At 44.6% G+C, this 23,204-nt stretch overlaps 1 protein-coding gene across 3 annotated transcripts in view; it reads right to left on the minus strand.

The window, feature by feature from the left end:
• MNAT1 (MNAT1 component of CDK activating kinase) overlaps positions 1-19,852 on the minus strand; it is a 432,825-nt gene extending 412,973 nt beyond the window's left edge. The window contains exon 1 of one of the 3 annotated variants that reach the window (XM_063947711.1): positions 19,650-19,850. In XM_063947711.1, the coding sequence (XP_063803781.1) occupies positions 19,650-19,738 (89 nt within the window). In that variant the 5' untranslated portion in view covers positions 19,739-19,850. Of the gene's footprint in view, positions 1-19,649 lie in introns of all 3 variants that reach the window. The other 2 variants (XM_063947710.1, XM_063947709.1) reach the window with 2 other exon arrangements.
• Between the last annotated feature and the right edge of the window lie 3,352 nt (positions 19,853-23,204).

Consider the following 23,204-nt stretch of genomic DNA (forward strand, 5'->3'; position numbering starts at 1 on the left):
GTAAGAACTTACCGTTGATAACGGTACTTCTCCTGGGTCCACAGGATAACAATGGGATATGATGAAGCGACAGCGGATTTGCACCAATCAGTCAAAGCTTTTCTGACTTCCCAGCATGCAATGGGCCCGTCCATATATCCCTGCCTCCTCGCTCAGGCAAATCAGTTGTATTCCAAAGCTCAAGGCAGGAGCATCATAGATAGCCCTAATCGGGCGATAAAAACACACATGCACACCCTTCCGTACAAGAAGGAAGAAGTTAGTGAGTAAAAGGATCCTCAAATCAGGTGCGTCAGGGTGGGATCCCTGTGGACTTAGGAGAAATACCGTTATCAATGGTAAGTTCTTACCATAACGTATATTTCTCCGGCAGGGTCCACAGGTTATCCACAGGATAACAATGGGATTTCCCAAAGCAATTTAGTGGTGGGGACGCTCCCGATTGGACAGGAGAATCCTTCGCCCGAATTCAGCGTCATGAGAGGCAAAGGTATCCAAGGCATAAATGTCTAATCGAAGACCATGTGGCTGCCTTACATATCTGTTCTGCTGGAGCACCACGTTGTGCTGCCTATGATGGACCTACCTTATGAGTAGAGTGAGCAGAGACATTAGCCGGAACAGGGAGATCAGCCTGAGAATATGTTTCTTAAATCATCATCCGAAGCCATCTTATCAGCAGGCCATCCTCTCTTGTGAAATCCGTAGAGAATGAAGAGAGACTCTGTCTTTCAGATGGCTCTGGTACAATCCACGTAGATCCTTAATACACGGACCACATCCAGCGATGCATCTCCCACAGAAAGGCCCGGTACCTGAAAAGCCGGGACTACAATTTCGTCATTAAGGTGGAATTTAGACACCACCTTCGGAAGATACCCAGATCTAGTTCTGAGAACTGCTTTATCTGGATTAAGAAAAATAAATAAATCAGAAATGGGGAATGACATGTTAATGCCCCTAAATCTGATACTCTTCTAGCTGACACCATAGCCAGTAGAAAGAGAACTTTAGCTGTTAACCATTTAAGATCCATTTTATTAAGTGGTTCAAATGGGGCAACTTGAAGAGCTTTCAGGACTAGACTTAAGTCCCAAGGCACTGTAGGAGGAACAAAAAGGGGCTTGAATGCGCAGCATTCCCCGGAAAAAAGTACGCACATCCTGTAAATTGGCAATTTTCTTTTGGAACCATACAGTCAATGCTGATACTTGCACTCTTAAGGAAGCCACCTTCAAACCTTTATCCATTCCTGCCTGAAGGAATGCAAAGACCCTGGAAACTCTGAAAGATTTGGGGTCCATTTTCTGTTCACTGCACCAATGAATATAGGTTTTCCATGTTCGGTGATAAATGCGAGCTGAGGAAGGTTTCAATGCTCGGAGCATAGTTTGAATTACCTGTTGTGAGAATCCTTTTGACTTCAGGATAGAGGTTTCAAGAGCCACGCCGTCAAAGACAGTCGATCCAGATGTCTGTAATAACAAGGACCCTGCATCAGTAGATCTGGACGTTGAGGGGGCAAAAGTGGAACATCCAGCGACATCCTCTGCAGATCTGTGTACCAAGGTCTTCTGGGCCAAGGGGGTAATTCCAAGTTTATCGCAGCAGGAATTTAGATAGCAATTGGGCAAAACCATGTGCACTGCAGGGGAGGCAGATTTAACATGTGCAGAGAGAGTTAGATTTGGATGAGGTGTGTTCAATCTGCAATCTAATTTGCAGTGTAAAAATAAAGCAGCCAGTATTTACCCTGCACAGAAATAAAATAACCCACCCAAATCTAACTCTCTCTGCACATGTTAAATCTGCCTCCCCTGCAGTGCACATGGTTTTGCCCAATTGCTAACTAAATTCCTGCTGCGATCAACTTGGAATTACCCCCCAAGCCGGAGCTATTAGTATCACGGCACCTTTTCCTTGCTTTATTTTTCTAAGGTACGTATAAGACGCTGTTTAGAAAGATCACTCAGAAAAATAGTAAGACGATAAAAATAAAATAAGAAAGCTTAGCACTGCTAAAAACCAGCAGCCCTCTGACCATGGTCTGGCTCCTGCCGCACCAAACAAAAAACTAATGGATTTGCCTGAGCAAGGAGACGGGGATATATGGACGGGCCAGTTGCATGCTGGGAGGCCGGAAAAGCTTTGACCGATTGGTGCAAATCCGCTGTCACTTCATCATATCCCACTGTTATTCTGTGGATAACCTGTGGACCCTGCTGGAGAAAGTATTTCATTCCTTTGATGCTGGAAAGGTAGCCGAGGATTTCGTTTTTTTTTTTTTATATAAGATTCCTCCTCAACCTTAGCCATCTTATCAGGAATGTGCAGGACATTTCTGACAACTTCTATCATGGCCTGTATGCCCTGTGACAGGACTTTATCCTCCCCACTCGTATCTACTTCACCCTCCTCTGGATCTGATGTATCATCATCAGCATCACCCTGCATGAGTTGGGCCAGAGTACGCTTTTACGGGCAAATGGCGGGGGGGTGAGACGCTGGTATGGGGACTGAATCTTTATTCATTAGGTCATCCATAGTTTGTCTTAAAATTTTCATCTCTTTCTCATTATGGCATAATTTTGTAGAAATATTAGATATCATCCCTTTAATGGAAGCTAACCATGGGGGTTCTGCCCCACAAGCCTGAGAATGGACACTACCCTGGGGAGGAAAGACACTCCGCTGTGCATGACACGCAGTCCCTGGACATGCGTGTGAAGGGACATGGACACACACACACACACACACACACACAATGGGAACACAGATTATCTTTACAGAATCTTAGGTAGACACAGAAGTCAGAGTCAGCCACACAGCGCCCCTTTAGCCAAAGCAAAAATGTTACTGGGTCGCGATACTAGCGCCTTAAAAGGGCTTAGTATACTATCACTGCCCCCCCCCCCCCCCCCTCATTAAGACCCCCTGATACAACTGAGGAGACAAGGAGTCCTTGTGGAGGAGCTGCGCTTCCATGTATATGCCGCTTGTATAATCTGCAGAGGGAGAAAATGGCGCTGGTGAGCTGCTGGATCCGTTTAGTGAGAAGCCCAGCCCCTTAATGACGCGCAGCTTCCCACACTTTATTAAAATTGACCTGAGGTAATTTTTGTGAAAAACAGCAGGTTAAACCCCCTGTTATGTCTGTAGTCAGTGTGGGTAACCGTGGTGGCTCAGCGCGCCCCTCAGCAGTGGGACACCTATATGAAAATGTCCTTCTGAGCCCCCAGAGCGCAGCCTGTACTCAGAGCTGCACTCCTACCCTTGTGCCGTAATTCCTGCCGGCGGCCCGCTAACCGGGACGCCGATGCTGTACTCACCACTCTTCTTGCTCTGATAGGGGGTGGCGGTGTGCTGTGGGAGGGTACACTGCGCCGTGGTGTGGCTCGCGAATGGCTCCCTCAGGAGCTCAGTGTTTTGTCAGCAGAGAAATGGGACCATTAACTCTTTAGGAAGTTGGGATGTTCTCCCCCCCTAAGTCCCACGAAGCAGTCAGGCTGTTGCCAAACAGCCCTTACTGAAAATAATAAATAGAAAAATAAAATGTAGAAAACTCTTCAGGAGCTCTCCAAAGCATGACCGGCTCCTCCGGGCACATTTTCTAAACGGAGTCTGGTAGGAGGGGCATAGAGGGAGGAGCCAGTGCACACTATTCATTTCTTAAAGTGCCCAAGGCTCCTAGTGTACCCGTCTATACCCCATGGTACTAATGTGGACCCCAGTATCCTCTAGGACGTAAGAGAAAATGTGTTAATTACCATTTTTCCAAACGTGGTTGTACAACATACTTATGGCTTTTCTTTATATCCTTATGCATTAATTTTTAAGATTTTATAATTTGGTAACAACAACAAACAACAACAACAACAATAAAATTATATATATATATATATATATATATATATATATATATATATATATATATAGAAAACAATAGATACAGCGCTGGTTATTTAGCATGGAACACAGGATTTTTATATGAATATGTAAGTGGAATCACAAGTCACTATGTAAGTGTTCAAAGCACTAGATCCTCCTTGGATAATTCAGGATCGCTGCTCCCCTTAATCAGTCCGAACTCCCACGAAGATAGATATCTGTCAATAAAACATATAGATGGGGCGCTCCATAGTGCATAAACTTTTTTTATTTTAAAAACAAACACGAAGGTGCTTTACAACAAATGTAGCTATTACACTCGTACCGGAAGGCAACCAGGGTGGGCTGGTTACCATATGATTCCACAAAAAACCCAAACGGAACTGGAACAAGGATTGAACCAAATCGTGTTAGAATCCACCACCCGCCGGCGGCAATTTCCCCTGGAGCTTACGGGCAGGATTACACACGTCCGTAACAACTTGCTCAGTCAGCCTTAAGGCGGAGTCGAGTGACGCATTGAAATCCCTGCGGCTGACTCGTGTTTGTTTTTAAAATAAAAAAAGTTTATGCACTATGGAGCGCCCCCACTATATGTTTTATTGACAGATAAAAAATTATATTATAATATATATATATATATATATATATATATATATATATATATATATATATATATATATATTTCACCCAGGATGTGGCACTCAGAATACGGTCACAGAAAGCGATAATGGCAGCAAACCTTAATTTTCAACGTTTCAGTTTATCAACTGTTTTCAAGAGCATAAAACATCAATCGCAATCTTACCTTAATATACCTTCACCATCACCCTGTGAACCGGAGCAGCTGTCGCTGTCTCCAAACAGTCCGTGACCGATGACGTCAACACGCCTCCATCGTGTCAAGTGACATCATTACGCCACACACCACGTGAAAGCCACCAATGCATCTGTTGCCAAGCAACCGTATACAACATTAGGTTCAGCAATTGTTCAAACGAACGAATACATCAATCTACATATACTGTACATCATATATGGGGATAGCATATAGGGCATTCTACTCAAAGCCCATATATTTATTAAGCATAAATAATCACAGCAGGTACACATGCTCACGAATAGCTGCATCAACATGGTCATATTGGACTTAAAAGTCCTTTAGCTGGATGATCAATTCAAACGATATAACAATCTATGTCAGTACACACCCTAACCAATACAAATGGCCCACATATCAGTTCGGACACATATCACTAAAAAATAAAGAATGAAAAAAATAAAGAACGAATGAAAAAATTAAAATAGAATATCACAAAGAACATCCGGATAAGATAATTAGTACCATCATTATTATGTCCATCCGTATTTGAATAATGCACTAGGTCACTATTGGATAGATAAAATATACAGTGCATCACACCTGAAATGAAACGCATCAAGAGGGACCTCATGTCTGTGAACACTCCGATATCATACACTATCATTATAGGAAACAAGTAAATGAAACTGATTCATTAAGACCCCGAGGAACAACAACATCCAACTTTGAGATCCAGTAGGTTTCCCTTCGCAGAAGTGCTTTATTGCGATTACCTCCCCGACTGTTCAGGGGGACTTGGTCAATCATCCTGTATCTCAAAGTGGATAATGGATGCTTTTTTTCACAGAAGAAGAAATTTCCGAGATATTCTCGTTAAAACTAATTATAGCTCACCAATACCCCCCAATAAAAGCCATTTCCTGCTGTGATTATTTATGCTTAATCAATATATGGGCTTTGAGTAGAAAGCCCTATATGCTATCCCCATATATGATGTACAGTATATTTAGAGATTGATGTATTCGTTTGTTTGAACAATTGCTGAACCTAATGTTGTATACGGTTGCTTGGCAACAGATGCGGTGGTGGCTTTCACGTGGTGTGCGGTGTAATGATGTCACTTGACGCGACGGAGGCGTGTTGACGTCATCGGTCACGGACTGTTTGGAGACAGCGGCAGCTGCTCCGGTACACAGGGTGATGGTGAAGGTATATTAAGGTAAGATTGCGATTGGTTTTATGCTCTTGAAAACAGTTGATAAACTGAAACGTTGAAAATTAAGGATTGCTGCCATTATTGATTTCTGAGACCGTATCCCGAGTGCCGCATCCTGGGGGAAACTTCTACGTACTGTCTATGCTGGCACCGGATCAAGCTACCTCAGGTTATGTGAGTGCCGGACACACACGCACGTTATGGTAAGAACTTACTGTTGATAACGGTATTTCTCCTAAGTCCACAGGTTCCACAGGATAACAATGAGATATGATGGAGCGACAGCGGATTTGCACCAATCAGTCAAAGCTTTCCGCCCTCCCAGCATGCAACGGGTCCGTCCATATATCCCCACCCCCTGGCTCAGGCAGATCAGTTGTATTCCAAAGCAGAAGGCAGGAGCATCATGTAGAACCCTAATCAGGCGAGAAGAACACACATGCACACTCTTCCATACAAGAAGGAAGAGGTTAGTGAGTAAAAATGATCCTCAAATCAGGTGCGTCAGAGTTGGATCCCTGTGGACTTAGGAGAAATACCGTTATCAATTAATATAGGCTTGCCATATTTGGTGATAAATGCGAGCTAAGGAAGGTTTCCTTGCTCTGAACACTGTTTGAAAGTAATCTCTTGACCTAGTAGAGCATCCACTGCCATTCTCTGCTTGTCTTCCTGTTTAAACTCTCTCACTACCCTGGGTAATAGAATAATTAGAGGAAAAGTCATCCTCCAGATGAAGGTCCTATCTCACCGATAAGGTATCCACAACGATCGCCCTGGGATCCTTTGTTCGTGACCCATATGCGAGCACTTTGTTATTCAACCAAGACGCTATGAGATATATCTCTAGCAAGCACGTCTTGTTTGCTAGAGTCTGGAAGATCTCTGGGTGTAGCGCCCATTTACTTCCGTGAATAGTGTGTCGACTTGAGAAAGTATGTGTCCCCGTTTAGGAATCCCGGAATGAGAATGGCGGACAAGGTTGAATGATGAAGTCCTATCAACCAACTTAGCTTGGAAATCAAACCTATGACAGGCTTACTTTGTTGGTGAAAGACCAGCACTCTACCAACTGAGCTAACCAGCCTGCACCCTAGGTATGTGATTTACCTTCTTCATCACTTTTCGGCTGAGAGTTCCTCCCTGATGTTGAGGTAAACTACTGCCGTTGCTTTGTCTGAGCGGAACTGGACTGGTTTTCACTGAAGACTGTCCCGTGCCTACACTGGTTACCTGTATATGGCCTGAGGTTTCAACCTTTATTGATAGACAGCTCTCTGGGAACACAATCTTCCCGACACTGATCCTACTGTCAGAATCTTCCCAATCTGATATCAAAAGAATTTCCCTTTGTCCAGCTGGGATGTCTGTAGCCACCAGGCTAACAACCTTCTTACTTTTATCGTAAGTACCATAGTCCGTCTTTATTATCTGAATACAATCCATTAATACTTACAACACCTTGTATTCCTAGCTGGTCCCTCCAGGTACCAACCAGGCACACACTGCTGTTCTTCCATTATCCTATGAAATGTGGGCATATCCAGTCTGGTGTGACTGTAGATTCTACTTGGTAAGAATCAGACGCTGCAGAGACCTAGAGTGGAATTGTGCATACTCCCTCCTGTCGGTCGATGCAGATACCATCAAACCCATCCCCGCATTGCTGCGTGAATGGATACCGTTGACTGTGTGGCGAGTCCAGAATCCTATAGTGAACCCTGGATATCTTGTTGAGAGGTAAAAAATTACTCTCTGCAGACGTGATCCAGTACAGCCCCCAAGTGAGTCATACGATGTGACGAAACTGGAGACGATTTTCCCCACGTTATGAGTCACTTGCCCCTGCAAACACGTTATTGCGTTGTTGCAGATGACAAAGAGCAATCTCTGTGACTGTGCCAGGATTAAAAGATCGTCCAGGTATGGGAAAAACGTAACCCCTGCTGGCGGAGATAAGGTATTATTACCCCCATATTCCTGGTAAATACTCTGGGGACTGTGGCTAACCCAAAGGGTAAGGCCTAGAACTGAAAATGCTGTCTGGAGGATAGCAAACATTGGATAACACTGATGGGCCGTGGTCTAGGAACATGTAGGTAAGCCTCCTGTATATCCAGAGATACCATAAAAACCCCTGGCTCCATGCCACACATAGGGAACATAACGATTCCATGTTTCCCAATGCATTTGCTCCGCATTTTAGGATTGCACATGAGCCGAAATGACCCATTTGGCTTCCGACTCAAACCATGTTGAAGTAAAACCTTGTCCTTGTTTGCCAGAGGAACTGGAATGACTATTCCTGACCGAAGCAATTTGTGACCTGCTTCTTGCAAAGCCATGGCCATCGTTTCTAGCCGTGACAGGCTGTCTTGAACACGAAAGCATAGCTTGAGATGCCGTGCCAGATCTGTGTGACTTGAGGAAGTCGGTCCCCCAACCTGGGGTCTCCCAGGCGGAGCCCAACCCATCAGACTGATGGTTTAATTTTTCTACAGCACCTGGTATTCCCTGATGGTCTCCCATCCGAGTACTAACCAGGCCCAACACTGTAGTCTTCTGATAGCCCAATGCTTTCCTAGTCTCCGACTTGTTAGATACCAAAAAGGGCCGAAATGCAGAACTTTTAGGTTTGAACTGTATGTGGAAGGAACCTGCCTTCTTGGAGTCTGCTTCTGACTCCAGAATATCTGACAATTCTTACCAAAAAGAATATTTTCAGAAAAAGACAATGATTCCAAACCTTCCTATATTCTGAATCAGCTTCCACGTACCCAGCTAAACTGCTCTACGAGCAGGTATAGTTAGGGCTGATGCCCTGGAGTAAAATTTTGCCCATATCCAATGCTCCCAGGAACATTGCAGTTTTTTTATATGAGCCATATGAGATTCTTGCTCTACTGAAAAATCTCCTTCCCTTGCATCAGCCCAGGCAACCACTGCCTTTGCCATTCAAGCCGAAGCCAAGGCTTGGCCTCATGACTGCCCTAGACAGGACTGTGATGTTGAAAACAAAGCTAATAGATTATTCGTATCTACTTTAGGAGCCACCTCACCTTTTTTAAACAATCCCCAGCTGGAAGCGGATCATTGGAATTCCATTTCTTAGGAATTCCAAATTCTTATTGGGCGTATCCCAAGCCTCTTCCATGATTTTCGTCAGCTGATCTGACCCTGGAAACGCAGTATTTTGGGATGTTTAAACACAGGTGCCTTGGTTTTTAACACCGGCTCTGCTGTATCCTCTAAGGATAAGATGGCTTTGTTGCTTTAATTAACTCAGCTATATTCCAGAGCTGAGACCTACCTCTTTTTCATACGATGAAGTCGAATAAATTGGGTTTTCATCTTCAGATGAATCTAAACAATGTGTATCCTGTGAGGGTGAAGGTTTACTTACCACTGGTTCTGAGAAGCTGCTGCTGCTGCTTGTAAGGGCTAATAGTGTAACCCTATCCCTGGTACAGGATTTTTGGGGGGATTATCCATTTAACTTATTGGATAAAGCTTGTGCAAAGATAGCCCAAGGTGGATACATTTGTACCTGCATACGCCTTGTATCCTTGCAAAGCTAAAACATTATGCATACAAGCCAACCTGAACCAGATCATAAGAGGATAATACAGCTTTTCAAAACAAACAAGGTACGAGTGTCCTCACCATTGCTGCTCTAATACATGATAAATAATCAGATCTTCCACAGTGTACTACACAATTTTGTGGCTGTAATCACTTTAACCTTTTTTCTTTAAAATGATATCCATCCGACCCTACTCATGCACCAGCATTGAGGATCTGCAAAACAAACTGACAAACATAGTAAAGTCAGCATCATACTAGCAGTCAGTCACGTTATACATTAGTATAATGAGCAATATGAGTACATCATCAACTACAATAATATTAAGTATGTAGGAGAACAGATTTACTGAATCATGTTTAACAGATCTAACGTATTCAGACGCATTGCGAAAGAAACAGTAATGGTATACAGACTCATATGCAAGGTAGACAGAGATTTAGTGCTGTATTACCCGTACTCAGAGTGGGATACAGGGAGACTCACCCCGCTTCCAAGATCGATCATACATTAGCGAACGCTGAGTGGATCAAGACGCTACTAGTGTACACTGCCACTCCCTGAACCTAGTGAACACAGACACTCCGGTCACACAGCCGCCTATGTTGCAACCGGATCCCCTCGTGGTAGCGCTCAGTGAACACAGACGCACCGGTCACACAGCTGCCTATGCTGCGACCAGGTCCCCTCGTGGTAGCAATCAGTGAACACAGATGCACTGGTCACACAGCCGCATATGCTGCCACTGAGTCCCCTCGTGGTAGCGTCTGAGACGGAAGCGAGGAAACAGTTCATGGCGGGAGACTCAACGGAAACTGGTCATGAAACGGGGGGAGGGGCGACCAGGAGAGCGTCTGACATCAACCCTAGGGATCGTGGCCTCATGCTATTCCTGGAGCCTATGATCCCTAAGGCATAGCGCTGGAGAACCCGTAGTGGCGGTGCGTCAACTACTGTTTGGTAGTCTCCTCCCAAAACAGTGCGGCTGTGTCCGTATTCCTCTTCTAAGCGGAACCGATGCCTTACCTTCTCCCCGTGCTCCGGCCACAGCCTGGTAACGTCTGATGGACCTACTGGTATATCCGACACAGACGCCCGCCGAAACAGCACTGTACTCGTGGGTAAGCGCTGTTGCGACCCGGCGGAGAGTTGTTGGAGCGACTCTTTCTAATATTCGTATAAGACGCTGTTTAGAAAGGTCACTCAAAATAATAGTAAGATTATAAAATTAAAATAATAAAGCTTAGGGCTGCTGTGACAGTGGTCCAGCTCCTGCCACACCAAACAAAAAACTGATTTGCCTGAGCCAGGGGGCGGGATATATGGACGGGCCCGTTGCATGCTGGGTGGCTGGAAAGCTTTGACTGATTGGTGCAAATCCGCTGTCGCTCAGTCATATCCCACTATTATTCTGTGGATAACCTGTGGACACTTCCGGGGAATGAACGAATATGAATATATTATACAAAATCAGCCATCTGACGCCTTTTAATAACCTCTACTAATTTCCTTATGGCCACTTAGCCTTCTGTATGGTCCTGTATCTCAGTGGTTACTTTTTTGAGGTCCAGGATGGTTTAACCACTTTCAAGCACTTTTCCCAGGTTGCTTTTTTTTGGGAGAAAAGTCGCAGGTACCGCAAACTGGCATTCCTAATTGAATCTCGCATTTGTCGGGTTCACATACCGTTGTATGCAAGTTTCATGAAACAAACTTGCTTTTGTAAACTCGTTTTTAATTGAATTGACCCCATAATGTTACATATGCAGGTGATCAATCTCCCTGCTCCTGCAGTTTTCCTTGCCATGGTTGAATCATCTGTTAACATTAAAGTGTTAAAAGAGAAAGACCATGTTAAGCTTTTTTTTTTTTTTTTTTTTTTCTGCTGAAAGGAAGAGCTACAATAGTGCAAGGCATCCGGGTTCACTTTGAGGGCTGTACTGGGTGGTCCTCTAACCTACATAAGGGCCGCACACACTCCATCTCTGATTAAGGCAAAGAATACCTTTAATCAACTAAACAGACATCTATCTGCATGGATCAGTGAGCCTTGTAAACAAGCATTACACACTATAACATGCAAATATGACAACAATGCAAGAAGGCTCCGGGGGCTGGAAGCGAACACTTGGAGGGTTGCCTGTTGCCCATCACTGAGCTATAACAAAAGATAAAAAGTTTTTGCAGTATTCAAATTTATGACACAAGGACATTGATAGAAATAACTGGTGCAAAAGGAGGAAGAGTTTTCCATTGAAATCAGCTTGCACAGCTTTGAATAAAGATCTGAATGGTAGCTACGTGTAACAGTATTTTATTTTCCTCATGCTTGCCATAAATGTTCCCCAAAGTCTATTCAGTAAAAAAGTTACTGCTCCAGCCCAAGGAGGGTCAGGCACTGAGGGGGAAGTTATGGTTAGGCTGCAGGATGGGAAGGCTTAGGAAGTAGGTGACGGAGGACAGTCTTACCTCCCCTCTGACGATATTTCGACTATCGGGATGCCGGCAAATCATACCAAACCCGTACAAACACAAATAATAGGGTTACTTCACCTGGGGAAAATTAACCTACCTGTATATTTTTGGAGTTTGGGAGAGGAAACCCACGTAAGTACAGGGAGAACATACAAACCCTACACAGCAAGGGCCGTGGTTACAAGAAGTACCCCCCCATCTCTTCCTCCCCTTCCCCCTCCCCCCCCACACCCTCAGCCTGCTTTTTGTTTTCATCACCTTGAATGCTGCATTGTATCCTACAGTCATTGAGCAATGATTATTTGAATGTCCTATTGGACCAATATGCTTACACTTTACAAAATAATGTTCATCTCCCACACGCTCCATTTTCTAATGCCTCAACTTCCTACTGCTAACCATGTCTCATACTGCCTCCAAGTCTTCTCACATGACCACCTATGGAATACATTGGTACAGTAAACTATGACGGTCTTGAGAGACATGTTGCATTTACCAGGTAAACCATCTATCAGACAATATACTTTTTTTATACTGATGACTTGTCATGCCGTGCTGCAGAACGAGCCACAGCATTACTTGCACCTTAGCTGAGACATGAGAAAAGTCTAAACTAACAACCTGGCTTATACCAGCTCCTGGATACATCATCAGATATGAATTATTTATAGTTACTGAAAACTGAACTACAGCCAAGCATGTGATGTGCTTTGTCGCATCACGATATGAAAACTGAAGAGGTCTCAATGTAAGGTAATGATACAAGGGCCAGTATTTACAAAGATTCGTGTTTTGGCCGTTTTGAAGGGTGTTTGAACTCGAATGGTATCGGGTGCATTTTACTGCAACTTTTTGAATCCTGATACGATCATTCACTAAGCTGCTGAGTTTTGCACAATCGTTTTTTCCGATGTCGATGTGATTCGTAATATCAGGCAGTGTTTTACGGGAGTGATGAGTAAAACACTGCCTGCAAAAACACAAGGAATCCCGGCCGGATCTGTGAGATCCGTGCAGGGCTTCATTGTGTACCTTAAAAAGTTGATTAAAGTCTTAAAAAATCTGGAAAAAAAAATTGTGTGGGGTCCCCCCTCCTAAGCACAACCAGCCTCGGGCTCTTTGAGCCGGTCCTGGTTGAAAAAATATGGAGAAAAAAAATGACAGGGGTTCCCCCATATTTAATCAACTAGCACCGGGCTCTGCGCCTGGTCCTGGTTCCAAAAATACGGGGGATAAAAAGCGTAGGGGTCCCCCGTATTTCTGAAACCAGCACCGGGCTCGACTAGCTGGGGAGATAATGCCACAGCCGGGGGACACTTTGATATCTGTCCCTGCGGCCGTGCCATTAAAACCCCAACTAGTAACCCCTGGCCGGGGTACCCTGGAGGAGTGGGGGCCCCTTCAATCAAGGGGTCCCCCCCCCTCCAGCCACCCAAGGTCCAGGGGTGAAGTCCGAGGCTGTCCCCCCCATCCAAGGGCGGCGGATGGGGGGGCTTGATAGCCTTGTGTGAATTTGTGAATATTGTTTTTAGTAGCAGTACTACAAGTCCCAGCAAGCCTTCCCCGCAAGCTGGTACTTGGAGAACCACAAGTACCAGCATGCGGTGGAAAACCAGGCCCGCTGGTACCTGTAGTACTACTACTAAAAAAATACCCCAATAAAAACAGGACACACACACCGTGACAGTACAACTTTATTACATACATGCACACCAACATACACACATACTTACTTATGTTCCCACGAGGCTCGGTCCTCTTCTCCTTGTAGAATCCTAGGGGTACCTGTGAAAAAAATAATACTCACATAATCCAGTGAAGAATCCGACCTTTGAATAATCCACGTACTTGGCAAAAAAATAAAACTGAAACCCGACCACGCACTGAAAGGGGTCCCATGTTTACACATGGGACCCCTTTCCCCGACTGCCAGGACCCCCCCTGACTCCTGTCAAAGAGGGTCCCTTCAGCCAAATTAGGGAGCGCCACGTCGTGGCACCCTCCTGATTGGCTGTGTGCTCCTGTAGTGTCTGTCAGGCAGCACACGGCAGTGATACAATGTAGCGCCTATGCGCTCCATTGTAGCCAATGGTGGGAACTTTGCGGTCAACGGTTGACCGAAAGTAACCCTGTCATTTTTTTCTCCATATTTTTTCAACCAGGACCGGCTCAAAGAGCCCGAGGCTGGTTATGCTTAGGAGGGGGGACCCCACACAATTTTTTTTTCAGATTTAACACTAAACAGACCCTTTCCCATAGATAACCATGCACAGATCTCACTGATCCGTGCATGGTTATCCAAACTCGACTGGAAAAAGCAGGTCTATTTTATTGCTGCTTTTTTAAACGAATCGAAAAAAAACAGACCCGCACTTGAGCACTCAGAAACTAACACCCAAATACGAATTACAAATGAATAGTGAATGCCCGTATTCTATGAAATAACAGCCGCGTTTGACCGATGGTCTATTCATTCATATTTGTGAACGTTGTCATTCAAACCATTACGAATAGTCCAAACACTGCAGAGATTGGCTAGCAAAAAAATATAAAACACAAAAAGAAACATAGAAAAATAAAAACTAATAATGGACCACAATAATATATAACACATAAAACTTGGGTGTAATTACACCTCAGATAATAGCATATATATGCCTATAATAAAAACATATAGGAGTGGGTCACCGGTTTTCACCTATATAGCTTTCAATATACTAGATTCTAAGTTGTTCAGTCTCTCACAGTTCAGAAAGAATATGTCCTCCGGCTAATAACTTCAGCCTCTGTAACCATATATGTAAAGTATAATTTTCCACGTGATGGATATGATATGAAAGAACCGTACGGTTTCAATTACTCACTGAATCGCTGTCCTTGCTTTCCTATGCACGGTGGGTAATGCAAAGCCGCTCTCTATCACCCTTTACACGGGTGAGACATCCGTCGGCGGCGCCCGCAGGGATGGATGTTTTCTTTAACACAGCACAGAGTTGGTAAGCTAAACTGCCGTGTATTATCCCTGATTGGAAATAGCCATGCTCAGCAAGACAGGCTGATGGTGTGAAAAATTGTGAAGAAATGAAGAGTCCGGTCTCTTCACAAGCAGGCTGATTGCCGGCAACAGGTTACAGACAACTTGATATTATAGAACAGCAGGTGTATTTCTCCTGTGAGCACTTGGATGGTCTCGGTGATATTCTCAGTGACCCGTCCTCTCTGTGTCCTCAACGCGTTTCTCCGCACCCCAGGCGGCTTCTTCAAGAGGCAAACTTTGCCTCTTGAAGAAGCCGCCTGGGGTGCGGAGAAACGCGTTGAGGACACAGAGCGGACGGGTCACTGAGAATATCACCGAGACCATCCAAGTGCTCACAGGAGAAATACACCTGCTGTTCTATAATATCAAGTTGTCTGTAACCTGTTGCCGGCAATCAGCCTGCTTGTGAAGAGACCGGACTCTTCATTTCTTCACAATTTTTCACACCATCAGCCTGTCTTGCTGAGCATGGCTATTTCCAATCAGGGATAATACACGGCAGTTTAGCTTACCAACTCTGTGCTGTGTTAAAGAAAACATCCATCCCTGCGGGCGCCGCCGACGGATGTCTCACCCGTGTAAAGGGTGATAGAGAGCGGCTTTGCATTACCCACCGTGCATAGGAAAGCAAGGACAGCGATTCAGTGAGTAATTGAAACCGTACGGTTCTTTCATATCATATCCATCACGTGGAAAATTATACTTTACATATATGGTTACAGAGGCTGAAGTTATTAGCCGGAGGACATATTCTTTCTGAACTGTGAGAGACTGAACAACTTAGAATCTAGTATATTGAAAGCTATATAGGTGAAAACCGGTGACCCACTCCTATATGTTTTTATTATAGGCATATATATGCTATTATCTGAGGTGTAATTACACCCAAGTTTTATGTGTTATATATTATTGTGGTCCATTATTAGTTTTTATTTTTCTATGTTTCTTTTTGTGTTTTATATTTTTTTGCTAGCTAAATAAATTGTTTTATTATATTTGGCAGTATTATTGGATTTTCAAGCGCCGACCTGGTATTTGTTTGTTTTCTATTGCTAATTGCTGAGGAGGCTGGCTACCTCCTTACCAGGTGGCTGCTGATTCCAATTCACATTTACACAGTTCTGCCCAGCGCCAACAAACCTTATTTTTTGTTTCTTACTGCAGAGATTGGGGCTTAGTGAATTCCCGGATTAGGATTTAGAAAAAAAAAACACAAATCGGACAAACTCGATTTTTTAGTAAATACTGGCCAAGGTGTCTTCAGTCACTTCAATGTCTACACAGTGGACCTCATTTACAAGGTGCATGAAATGCTCAGCATGACACACCTCATCTTTGCACTGATGCAGAGACTGCGCCCAGCGCTTATCATGGCAGACGCCGTATTCTCAGGAGAAGCTAGAAATGCTGAAGGTGTGCAGACAGAAGGAAAATATGGAAAGATGCACTGTACAAGAATAGAAATGTCACATCAAGGTCCAACCTCTCACCACTGTACAACTGCCCCTGTTAAATAATATTTTTTAAAGAGTTTTTCTCTGAAAATGCTGCTACATTTAAGGTTCTTGTTAATCATGCAAGTGGTGCGATGCCTTGAAATGCGCTTCTCTGCTGCCACATAACTGGAAGGTGTAAAATTAGCGATTTTAAAAGTACAGGACTATTCTACATCAGTTTAGAGTTTGCCAAAATAAAGTCCTATAGTACAGATAAAATGTCTACGCACTCCTGCAAAATAAATGCCTATAAATGCCCCTCTCCATCTCTTCATGTCATTCCAATCATCTTGCTGTCAATAATGAAATGTTGTTTGCACCACTCTGTGCACTATGGGCATAATCCAGACCTAATCGCTGCTGTGCGTTTTCGCACAGCAGCAGATCAGGTCTGAACTGCGCATGCGCCGGCACATGCCAGACAGCCGACCGCCGTCTCAGCCCTGCGATCGCCTCTGCCTGATTGACAGGCAGAGGTGGTCGCTGGGCAGGAGGGGGCGGGCTGGCGGCACTTGGCCACCGTTTTAGGGGCGTGGTCCGGGCAACGCAGACGTGCCTGGACCGTGCAGGGGGGGGGGGGGGGCGCGGCAGCTGCGTGACGTCACACACAGCCGCATGCAACCCCGAGAGCGATGAGTAGCTCCCTGTCAGCGTGCAGGAGCTGCGCTGGCAGGGAGCTACTCTTCAGGTACAAAAGCATGGCCACCGTGCGATGCTTTTGTACTTGTGCGGCGGGGCATAGACAGACATGCGGGGCACGGCTACGATCAACTCTGAATTAAACCCTGTGTACCTACTTCACATTTCACAAGAAACACTCACTCTGGCTGGTCACTGCAACTGCTCCCACACAATCATCTCTATCTTTCTTTACAAACCCTTCTATGGGGTTGAGTCAATTCAACACAAATTGAACAGCACCAGGTAGGAGGCCCCGGAGCTAGTTAAGTCCGACTAGTGGATTTCTGCTCGCACCCCTCCTCCTCCCCTGTTTAAGGAGCGAGTACTGGCATTCTCTGACATAGCAGCATTGAATTGCTTCGGGATCTCCTTCCTGGCGCTATTCAATTTGCGCTGAATTCAATAGACCTCTATGTAATTTATATCGGAGAAGAATGAAATAATGAAAGATTCAAGTCACCATTTGAAAAGCCAAGACTCAAAGGAAACGTGTCACGTTTTACATGATAATACATCTGTAGTCAAATACCGGAACTCTTCTAAACAGTCATACAACATTTCACTATATAGTCACATACCCTCCAACAATTTACACAGAAAAAAAATCGGTACAAATTCGAAAAGGGGGTGTAGCCATGGGGTAAAGTGGTGTGACCACGCCCCTTTTCGTATACTTTCAATGGAAGTTTGGAGAGCCAGAAATCAGTACAGACCACAAAAAAAAAAAAAAGTACAGTCGGAGTCATTACAGGTAATTTCTTTCCTTTAGCTTTCCTGGCCCATGCACACTCATGAGGAAGGGGAGTTGTGATGTAAGAAAGCAGGTGACAGGGTTTTTTTTTTTTTTTTTTTACAGAATTTGCAATAACCAAATTAACCTAACATGGAAATAACATCAAAAATTAAAATTTGGCGCTGATGTAATGAAATATACTAGATTTTTCTTGGATTTCAGACTAATAGGTAAGTTGCTCATTGTACACTGCCATATTGCAAATACATGTGAACTTAGCACTGCATATTGATGTGATAATAAAGTATGCAGTCAAATTGTCGATATTCAGACTGTCGACATGGTCTACGGTCACATAATTTTGACAGCCAATTTTGAGTTAAGGTTAGATTAGGCTTAACATTGAAAGGTCTGTTGTTGACATTCTGAATAGGTCATCCCACATACATGTCCGGCATATGACCACAAGTATATTGCACTAACGTCAAACCACAAACATAAGAGGGGTGTACATACATATATGGATTTACAGTTTGTAATAAAAGTATAATACATACAAGATTTGTGATGCTGTATAAAAGCTTGTGAGAAAGACTTGAGCAGCATGCCAAATAGAAACAGAAACCATGAACTTTACATATAAAAAATATTTTCCAGCATTATGTCCACTATGGGGTGAATTGAAACAGACTAGCCTTGTGCGTCCATGTGGCTATATGTAAGTGGTATGTGGACATGTTCAGTATGTCGGCAATAGGGTAGTGTACAAAAACCTGTGAGTGTAGGGCGAGATTGTGCTTCGTGAGGGCAAGATGAGGTGCTGTTACTGACGTCTCCCACGCCATTGTAACAGCAACTCACGGCTAACTTATGGACACTTATGGGGGAGATGCAATTGTTTATTTGGGCGCTCTAAAGGTGCATACACGGTAAACGATGCGGCGTCATCTAGTGTTTCTCCTCCCGGGCCGGGCGGTCGCGACCTGCCGTACACACTGAGCGATATGACCGTTCATGTCGCTCAGTGACGTCACGCAGCGGCCGGGCAGGCAGCTCCTGGGTGACAGTCCAGATTGAGCATGCACGCACTGCCGACACCAAGGGTCATTAATGTCCTGCGGTGCCACACATCGGTCGTCGCTGCCGAGAAAGTGAACGGCGTTGCTCGGGAAGGGTGAAAATGAGCGATGTCGTTAATTTTATCGGTAAGTGTGTATGCACCTTACGTAATGTGCACCTCATGAAGCTACTTAATCAGGCACGACTGCTGTGGTCGCCTATGATTTCTTATTGCACCCTCCTGAGGCGGCTAGTGGAAATTGTCGTAAAGTCTCTACTGGGTGCCCAATAGTTTAATCAGGTTTAACCACGGCATTCGCAATTAGTAATGGGCTCCCGCAGCAGTCACTCCCAATCACAGCAACAACTGAATAGCTCCTTTGGGTGAAAAATTACTTTGAGCACCAACAAATTACAACTGAATCTCCCCCTATGAGTCTAATTTACTTTGTACTCAGTATCCACTTTATTATTGCCTCTAGTACTTACTCAAGTAGCACGGAACTACAAGTCCCAGCATGCTCTGCCTAGACTTCTCTGTAACACCTGGAAATCCACAAAGGTGACCAGCTATAGAGACGCCATGGAGCTACTGCAGGGCACACACAGCCACCCCCCTCAAGGAACACAACAGACTGGCAAGACGGGTCAGACTTACAGAGTGTGCCCACACACGTTCACCATCAGCTTCAGGGAAGGGTTGCGGTATTTAGTGGTCTTACACCGTGGACAGCCCAGATCATCCATGTCTGCTCGAGCCTCTGTCGGCGTGGTGCGCCGCAAACACCGTACCCCACAGGAACTGCTCCCTGGCACATTGGTTCCGTCTCCACTCAACGTCCGTGCATGTGACAGACACAGAATGATAGATACTTATAATGAGTTACTAAAGTGTGTCCGACTCCTGCTACTGACCAGTACTCTCCGAATACTTCGCATTGTTTGAATCAAATTTATGTATTCTATTATCACAAGTGCCAATATAATTCTTATTAGAATAACCGAATTGGTGACTGTTACTGATTGATTTTAGTTTAAAATAATGATGATTATGATATTATATTGACCTCCCCGCAAAAAATAATATATATATATATATATATATATATATATATATATATATATATATAATATTAATATATATATATATATATATATATATATATATATATATATATATATATATATATATATAGCGATCCAATTGAAAACGGCACTCGGAGAACATAAACCATATGAAAAAGTTTTAATTCATGGCATTAACGTTTCGGGGCGGCAAGCCCCGAAACGTTAATGCAAAACTTTTTCATATGGTTTATGTTCTCCGAGTGCCGTTTTCAATTGGATCGCTATCATTCTGCTTTAACTGGCACCGGAGCATGCTGATTGTGAGATTTGAGTGCCGGCACATACTGGAAGGATATATATATATATATATATATATATTAGTGCTGGGCATAAGACAATATCGGCGATTAATATTTTTTACGGAGTTAACGCTGCTGATGCTACGCCGGAAGCAGTAATTCATCTGACCCCCTGGATAGAGAAGCCGCTTAATGCCGCCGGAGAAAAGGAAGCCGCCAGCCGCCAAAACCTCTTGAGACTGAGACTCCGGTAAGCTTGTCCACAACACACATAGTTAAATGGGGAAAAAAATTGTGTGGGGACCCCCTCCTAAGCTTAACCAGCCTCGTGCTCTTTGAGCTGGTCCTGGTTTTAAAAATACAAGGGAAAAATTGCGTAGGGTTCCCCCATATTTAAACAACCAGCAGCGGGCTCTGCGCCTGGTCCTGGTTCCAAAAATACGGGGGGAAAAAGACGTAGGGGTCCCCCGTATTTTTAAAACCAGCACCGGGCTCCACTAGCCATAGAGATAATGCCACAGCCGGGGGACACTTTTATATAGGTCCCTGCGGCCGTGGCATTACCCCCCCAACTAGTCACCTCTGGCTGGGGTTCCCTGGAGGAGTGGGAACCCCTTCAAACAAGGGGTCCCCCCCTCCAGGCACCCAAGGGCGAGGGGTGAAGCCCGAGGCTGTGCCCCCTATCCGTGGGCGGTGGATGGGAGGCTGATAGCCTTTGTGTAAAAAGTAGAATATTGTTTTTTGTGGTAGAACTACAAGTCCCAGCAAGCTTCCCCGCAAGCTGGTACTTGGAGAACCACAACTACCAGCATGCGGGGAAATAATGGGCCCGCTGGTACCTGTAGTTCTACTACAAAAAAAATACCCCAATAAAAACAGGACACACACACCGTGACAGTACAACTTTATTACATACATGCACACCAACATACACACATACTTACCAATGTTCCCACGAGGCTCGGTCCTCTTCTCCATGTAGAATCCTAGGGGTACCTGTGAAAAAAATAATACTCACATAATCCAGTGAAGAATCCGACCTTTGAATAATCCACGTACTTGGCAAAAAAATAAAACGGAAACCCGACCACGCACTGAAAGGGGTCCCATGTTGACACGAAGCAGTCGGTCCTCTTCTCCAGTAGAATCCACGGGGTACCTGAAAAAAAAGATTATACTCTCAAACAATCCTGTGTAGATCGGTCCTCTACTTTTCCGACGTAATCCACGTACTTGATTAAAATAAAAACACGGAAACCCAATCCACGCGACTAAAGGGGTTCCATGTTTACACATGGAACCCCTTTTCCCGAATGTCGGGACCCCCCGTGACTTGTGTCACTGAAGGTCCCTGTAGCCAATCAGGGAGCGCCATGTCATGGCGCTCTCCTGATTGGCTGTGCACTCCTGCCCTATCAATCAGGACGAGCGCACTTCCTAGAATGGAGGGGAGCGCCCCTCCATTCTAGTCAATGATGGGAACTTTGCGGTCTGCGGTAGACCGCGAGGTTAATTGGCGTCGCTCTTGTGGGTGACCCCAATTAACCTCTTGCACCAAAGTTGTACTTTTACGGTGTGTGCGTTGTGTTTTTTGGGGGGTATTATTTTTGTAGTAGAACTACAGGTACCACCGGGCCCGTTATTTCCCTGCATGCTGGTACTTGTGGTTCTCCAAGTACCAGCTTGCGGGGGAGGCTTGCTGGGACTTGTAGGGGAGGAGCGGAGCCAGGCTGCATTTGGCAACATGGCCCCTGTAAACAATATTGCACATGAGACCTGAGGTGCAATGCCGAATACAACCCGGGGGAGCATGCATCGTATCCTGTATCAAGTGTACACACTATACAATATCGCAACGAACCAGCCGATATCAGCCGGATCGTATGCGATAGTGTGTATGCACCCTTACTCACAACTTCAGTTTGACATAGCAAGTTGATGGCCTTTCTCAAAACAGAACCTCCGCAATAATGCAGAACAGGTCTCTTCGCATGCCTCGCAGTAGTCCACGTGGATGGTAAAGCATGAAAAAGTTGAAAATATTAAAAAACTCACCAAAAACTTGTCGACCATATATTGTGTCAACCAATGTCATGTCCACCATTTGAACTTGTCAACCTTTTGACCATGTCAGCTATATGATGTCGACCTATGGACAGGATACTATCAGGGCTGCCAAGAGAAATCCTGGGCCCCAGTACAATGACTTCCCAGGCCCGCCGGAGTCGGTGTAGCCATAGTATGTATATTTATCTCTTTCAATATATAGGTATATATATATATATATATGGTGTGCTCTGGCCTGGGCCCAGGTGATCTGTACCTAGGCTCCTCCCCCCCCCTCTCTCGACACCACTGGATACTATAATGGAAGTCTGTTTCTGACAGATATCTTGCACCAAGCATAAGGCTGGTGCAAGTGCCTATAATAACAATGTTGCTGTACAGACTCTCACATTAGCCTATGTATACAGGTACACCATTGATCTTCCGGCATCCTCAGTTCCAGTGCCGTGCCAGATTGATTTTGCCGGATTAACGGTGGAACGTTTTTTTTAACTAATTTTGCACCTTCAGACATTTCTAAAGCAATAAACAGTAAAATACTGTATATGCTACAGTATAATATTAATTAATGAATAAACACAGTAGTGTATATAAAACTGTTTATAAGCAAAACAGGTATCAGGCACATTTTGAACAAACATTAACAGTAAGTAAAGTAGCCTCACTGATGCTTGCTTTGTCACCTGCAGTGCCCGCAGAAGCTGTACTAACTGACGCTTGCTCATGCTGTGTGTTCTGCCCATGTGCGGTACTTGCTGTGACCTTGGACGCCATAACAG

This window comes from Pseudophryne corroboree, chromosome 12 (genome assembly GCF_028390025.1).
Source record: "Pseudophryne corroboree isolate aPseCor3 chromosome 12, aPseCor3.hap2, whole genome shotgun sequence".
Taxonomy (NCBI): domain Eukaryota; kingdom Metazoa; phylum Chordata; class Amphibia; order Anura; family Myobatrachidae; genus Pseudophryne; species Pseudophryne corroboree.